We start from the raw sequence: 6,302 nt of genomic DNA on the forward strand, positions 1-6,302 counted from the left end.
CGATTGCATGCCATTTCAAGCCTGTCACATTTTTTGTCACTTTCAGCAATCATCTCTTCCCAACTGCTAGCTGCCCATTCTGTGAGCACACTGTTAAAAAAATGACTCTGTAGGCAGCAGGCTCCAAAAACTGGGAACAAACAAAGTGGGGGCAGCCTGTCTGATCACACATGGAGATTCTCTCGGAATACTGATGATAGGTGAGCTTACCTCTCTGGTGGGTTTCCTTTGGTCCTTTGTTCAAATAAAATGTACAGTAATTTCCCGCATATAAGCCGCATCGTGTATAAGCCGCAGAACAGTGTTGTATGCAAGTTAAAAGAAACAAAACCATATTAACACCATATGAACTGCCCCCCCCCCCCCCCCCTGTATTAACCTCATAGCTGAAGAAATTTTGCAAAATCAATGTTTTAGCCACGACTAGTCGGGAAATTATGGTACATTCCTTTGGACAAAAACATCTGCAAATAAATTCAAACATAAACACATACATAATCAAACTAAACAGCAACAAAACAAAATAAAGACTTCCTGTGTAATTATTACTGACTGCGTCTTTAACCCACTGCCCATACCATTGTGTTAAAGGTCTGGAGAGTAAGGAATATGTCAATCAAACCGTAAGGCTTGTCATAGATCATATTTCTCCTCTGGTTCAAATTAATCCAAAATTATACGCATGCTTCAGGAGAAGAGACAGAGTTTTGAGACAGAACATAGACTAAACACTGTGAAAATAGAACTTTATTCATCCAAGCACAATCATCATTGTGTTCCGTTTATAAATGGAAGAGAATTGAAATCATTCCCGGGGCTCAGGTTCCTGAGAGATCATCCAGACCCATCTTTTACAGGAATAAAAGAGTAATGGACTGAAGCATACTATGCGGTTATGGAAATGCTGACTTCACTGCATCCAAGAATATATTAAGGCTTTGAGTCTACCCAAAGGGTATTGAAATAATATCAATTAATACATGTCATAGCCAAAGAATTCAGCAATAAATATACATTCAATTTCAGTCAGCATCCTTATATTGCCTCATCTCCTTGACCTACCTATTTCAGAAAAGAAAGTCCACCTCACTACCACAAGATGGCGCCAATACCTCTTGTATAGAGTTTCTATCTCAATACTGTCAATAGATTCATTTCAGCATCCCCTCACCATGTGGGACTTACATTCATGTAAACAAAAACGCCACAAGAAATCAGGAAAGACCATTCAGCGTATTAAGTTGATAAATATGACATACCACACATATCACATACGGTAATGTATGTCAGGCCCTCTGTCCAAGACAGCATCAGCATCTCAGTACTAACGATAAGGCAGATTATGGTTATTAAGAGCGTCGGTTGATTAACATTCATCTTTACATTTGAAACTTGTTTATAACATTTTCAAGGTAAAAAGTTCTTTCAGCCATAGAGATGGCATTTTAGGTGACATATATATAATACAGACAGACAAAACACAAAAATAAAAAAGAGACTATGTAAATGATTTGTTTACAATTAATAACTATTATGATAAACATTACAGAACGAACCTCACTATTCCCCTTATTAAAGAGCTGCAGCATGAGATATAAGGCTAAGTTCAGTGGCACGTCACATAAAGCAGGTAAAAGTAGGCTACAGATGCTACAGGGAAATGGCAACAGCATGCACAGTAGGATCATCAGAGAGAGCTTCATTCACTCGTTTGTGCAATTACAAGAACATCACACACATGGTTCTATCAGAGAGAAACACCGCAGGAAGAGCCCTCCTCTGTACTCCCTTGCTGAAATCCTTTTTGAGGAAAAAAAGTTATTTTTTGTCAAGGCCAGAGCTGTTGTGGTGTAGCAGACTTCCTCACTTGGCAACTCTCCTCGCTACATCCTGGTAGGCAAGCTCGATCTCCTTGTCTGCTGCGCAGGTGTTGGTAAACTCGTCACGGGCATAAGCGTTCTGCAGGTACCTCCACACCCCCGTCAATTCCGATGGGATGTCGAAGTTGCGGAACGCCTTGGACACAACCTGCCAAGGGGACAGTGTTGTATTGCTTTAAATTGCTCTGAAGCATACCACAGGTATTACACAATACAAACTGCATTTATTAAGGCAATTTCTTCCCAGTTTAAATGACAGACAATTATATACAATTTTGAAAAACGATCTCCTCTTTGGCATTACGGGAGAAGAACTCTCTTGCCAGCTGAACTTTGTCATTTCTTTGGGCAACTCACATCTGAATATACTGTACATGTACCTCATAGAAACTCTCTCCAGCCATTGGCTGCTTTTGCTCACCTTGACAACATGTAGTTTTGGCAGGAGGTTGCAGTCTGCTAAGGTTAACTCATTCCCATCCAGATACTTGCGTGTGGATCCCTTCTCTTCCTCCATGCTGTCCGCATCGATCTCATCGGGAAGTGGAGAGTTCAGGAACATATCCAGCTTTGTCAGAGCTTTGAGAAGGCCTTTCTCAAGACCTGTGGCAAGAGAGGGCAAATGCAGGGTACAGTTACACCCAAAACAAAGCTACACCACCAGTGTGCTCCACATCCATATTCAACGTGAGCGGGTGACTATAAAGTAGCTTACTTGCATTGGCCTCTGGTTTCGTGTTTTTCACGTAGGCTGAGAATTTGGCGAAGATGTCATTTCCTGCAGTGTTGGACTCCCGGTTCTTTGCAGCCAGCTTGGGGTACCTGGAACAACGCAAGCAATTCATCACTCTGACTGAAATGGGGCGTCAAATTGCTTTAGGTCAGATCGATAGCAATATGCCTCCTCTATGGTCTACGCACTTCGAGGGAGCCAGCATTTCCTCCAGGTACTCCTCAATCTTGTTGACGTCGGTCCTCACCTCCCCATTGAAGGTAAGGAACGGTGGATGGGTCCCAGGAGCCAGGTTATGGAGGTCTGGAGGCTTCCTATGTCCACAAAGGTCATAGGTCAAAGCATCAGGCAAGTGCCTGGAACTCGGCACATATTTCACTGTACCAAGGTTATCACCATCGTCTATCTACTGAATCAGATATTTCACTGTACCAAGGTTATCGCCATCATCTATCCACTGAATCAGATATTTCACTATACCAAGGTGATCATCATCATTGTCTATCTACTGAAGTCAAGTAATTAGGAATGACTTGTGCCAAAAATGCTTTTTCAAAGAAATGACAGGACAGAGTTTATTTGGATAAGTCTGAGATGGTACTTTGTCTTTAGGTTTAAGCGATGCATTAAATCCATTTCATTTTAATCCTGCGTGAAATTACCTTTTTAGGTCAACGGTGGTGACATTGAACACCACGCCTTTGAGCCACAGGATCATGAAGAGTCTCTGTGAAAACGGGCAGTTTCCGATGCTCTCCCCATCACTGCCTGCCTGCACAGCACAACACACACACAAAGGCCAACTATTAGACACTCAGGAGCAGCAGACTGCAGCATTCACAGTCAACTGAGGGTCATTGTACAGACATCCTAGACCACACGAGCGCTACAGCCAGAGACTAAGAGAAGGACTAAGCTTAAAGGTCACATTCACCGACGCCAATGAAGTGTGTGTGGGCAGATACCAGACCGAAATGGAGCCCGTCTGCGGACCAGTAGGAACCCTTTGTGCTCTTATACGTTCTGAATGCATACCAATTAGCAAGGTCACTGAACAGAGGCTAATAATCTAGCCACAATAATGCATCACAGCCAAATTTCCATATCTGAAAAACAGAGATGCACACACAATGCAAAAATACCAAACAAGACTTGTTCAGAAAGCTGATCAGGACACCGGAGAGGGGAAGAGTGTGAATTATGCATGGAAATTCCATTACTTGCTTCAGTAGGCCTAGACCAAGAGAGTTAAAGGTTTGACATCACTGGCCCACATATTTATGAACACAAGCAAACAGCAGCTGAGTCTTTAAGTCCAGCCATTATCTTGATCTCCGCGCAGCACACTGACTCCCGACGATCACAATTTAAGGCTTTGGGATGAAAAGATCTGGTTTCCACATGGCCCATTCGCTCGGCGTCCAAGGCGTATATTGGGTATCAAAGTTTCAGGTTGCAATTAACTTGCGGTGCAAAGCAAGTGACTGTTGTTATCAAAGTTTCCGACTGAGAGCATTCACACATGCAACGTCACGTCAGGCATTTGTCACAGAGCTGTTGTTCCAGACTTCTCCCTATTCCACCCACCAAGGGCTTCCTGAAAGAGTAGCTCTTCCTAGATTAAGGTCAAGATTGTGTTGCACTGACTGACACCGATCTCCCCTGGACAGTGTATCACAAGCCCTATGATTGGTGAGTATACTGTACCAGTGTGTCCTGTGATTCATACAGTTGTGATGCTACATAGACACATACTGTAGGCTTCTACATGCATACAGGAGACATAGCATTGCTCAGAGAAAAGAACAAAAGTCATAAAGTTAGTTTGTTTGAAAAATATTATGTATTAATACGGAGTGCACTGTTAACACTATTGTAATTTACATCTGACTGACTAGAAAAAATAACTCATTCGTATGAAGAAAAAAAAATTCTTATCTTGCTCAGGCAGACTTAGGCTACAACAGACATCCTTAGCTTAGAAGTAAAAATAATGAGCACCTTCTCACAATGAAATGTCTTAGCACTAAATTATAAATTCCTGAAGTATAATTGAAATTCATTTGAGCATAAAATTGACTTTGCAACAGAAACAAACGAAGTTCAGTTTCATACACAGCATATGATAAATGTGCAATGTGAGCTTTTGGTTGTTTGAAGAGGATACAGTGACACAATACAGAGAATCTCAGTGATTAATTGACATGTCTCCAAAAGACCACCTATCTCTGAGGAACACCTTTACCTCCAGTGGCCAGAGCTGTGTTGAAAAGAGATGAGAAATTATTCAGTGGGGAACCTACCGTACCCTATTCAGTCGGGACCCTCTGGTGGGAGACTGCCCCCTTAGATTCCCTCTCCCCTCAGCCCCACACATCAGCCTGACCAAACAACCACAGCCAAATAATGCCCCATGGGTAACCCAAGCAACAATATAGTGTTACAGCAGCCCTTTAGAAAAGTGAAATGGATGTCATGTAAACATTGCCCTTTGTGGGTTCTGAACAAAACAAATACAATGTGGACGCTTGATAGCAATACATCAAAAGTGCTCCCTTCTTTGATACCAATATCAAAACGGTTGACAGGGGAAGAGCAAATACTTGACCGTGTATTTGGAGTGCTTACCTTGACAAAAAGCTCAATATCAGGATCCTTGTCTTCCTCATTTGTCATCTTTGCTTCAATTCAACTTCAAGTGCCTTGCTGCTGGGTCAATGTCTGCCTCTTCAGTCAGACCCCTACTTATTAAAAATCCTTTCGTTGTGGCTTAATAAACTTCAGTTGAAAAGCTCAGAGTCTCAAGACTTCTCAGTGTCCAGGGCCTCGGTCGTCTCTCACGTCCCCTGTCCTGTCTGCCCTGTTAGCACCAGCACACTGCACCTGCGGCGACGGACGTTACGGTGGTCAGGGGGGGTAAGGTCTCGGTCTCCAGCCTGTGCCCCAGCCTTGCGCTGCCTTGTTTTGATTTGGACGTGGCGGCCAACTGTCAGGACGAGACACACTCTCGCTCTCTCGCTCTGTCACAGGGCCCGGGCCAGAAATAGCCGCGAGACGGAGGGAGGGCGGAGACCTGAGCCACCGGTGTCACCCAACCCTGACCGCGCGCGCACGGCGCACGCTCCTCGTCCAGTCCCCATTCCCTTATTGGGGTGAGTGATATAATGACATGGTGGGGTGGGAGGGTGTGATTAATGTGAATGCAGTGGGTTGAACGGGTGGTGGCAGTCTGGAGGGGGTACTGTGTAGTGTGTTTTCCGGTAAGAGGGGCTCACTTATACTGTACACGGTGATCAGTAACACATTCTCAAATAGTCATTAACATGAGGGCCTACTGCAGGGTTCACCTAAACTCTCTCACTGCCTCCTGGCTTAGAGAATAAAAAATAGAATACAAACACTAAATAAAAAAAATTAATGAATACATAAAGGAATGAATGTAAATAACACACATAATTATATGTGATAGTTAGTCACAGGACATGTTTTTAGTTCCATCTTAGACCTGTAAGTGTGCAGTTTTCTCTATGTAGTAATTTAGGCACACGTTATTGGCTCAAGATGTGTTGGACGGTCAACATGGGCTTCCCTTGGGCATGCGTATGCACCCAAGTGTCATCTTCATCCAGAGGCCTTTCCCGCTAGTCAGTCATCACATGGCAACATGAAAGGGGAACTGCGTCTGTTGT

The 6,302-nt window shown here is 43.4% G+C and overlaps 1 protein-coding gene across 1 annotated transcript; it reads right to left on the reverse strand.

Moving 5' to 3' along the window:
• Positions 1–729: 729 nt before the first annotated feature.
• On the reverse strand, positions 730–5,524 carry clic5a (chloride intracellular channel 5a). The gene is made up of 6 exons (XM_062522740.1): positions 5,242–5,524; positions 3,276–3,385; positions 2,802–2,927; positions 2,596–2,702; positions 2,302–2,483; positions 730–2,028 (listed from the first exon to the last, which is right to left on the reverse strand). The coding sequence occupies exons 1-6, from the start codon at positions 5,287–5,289 to the stop codon at positions 1,864–1,866; spliced, it is 738 nt and encodes a 245-aa protein (XP_062378724.1). The 5' UTR covers positions 5,290–5,524; the 3' UTR covers positions 730–1,863.
• Between the last annotated feature and the right edge of the window lie 778 nt (positions 5,525–6,302).

The sequence above is a fragment of the Sardina pilchardus genome, chromosome 20 (genome assembly GCF_963854185.1).
Source record: "Sardina pilchardus chromosome 20, fSarPil1.1, whole genome shotgun sequence".
Taxonomy (NCBI): Eukaryota; Metazoa; Chordata; class Actinopteri; order Clupeiformes; family Clupeidae; genus Sardina; species Sardina pilchardus.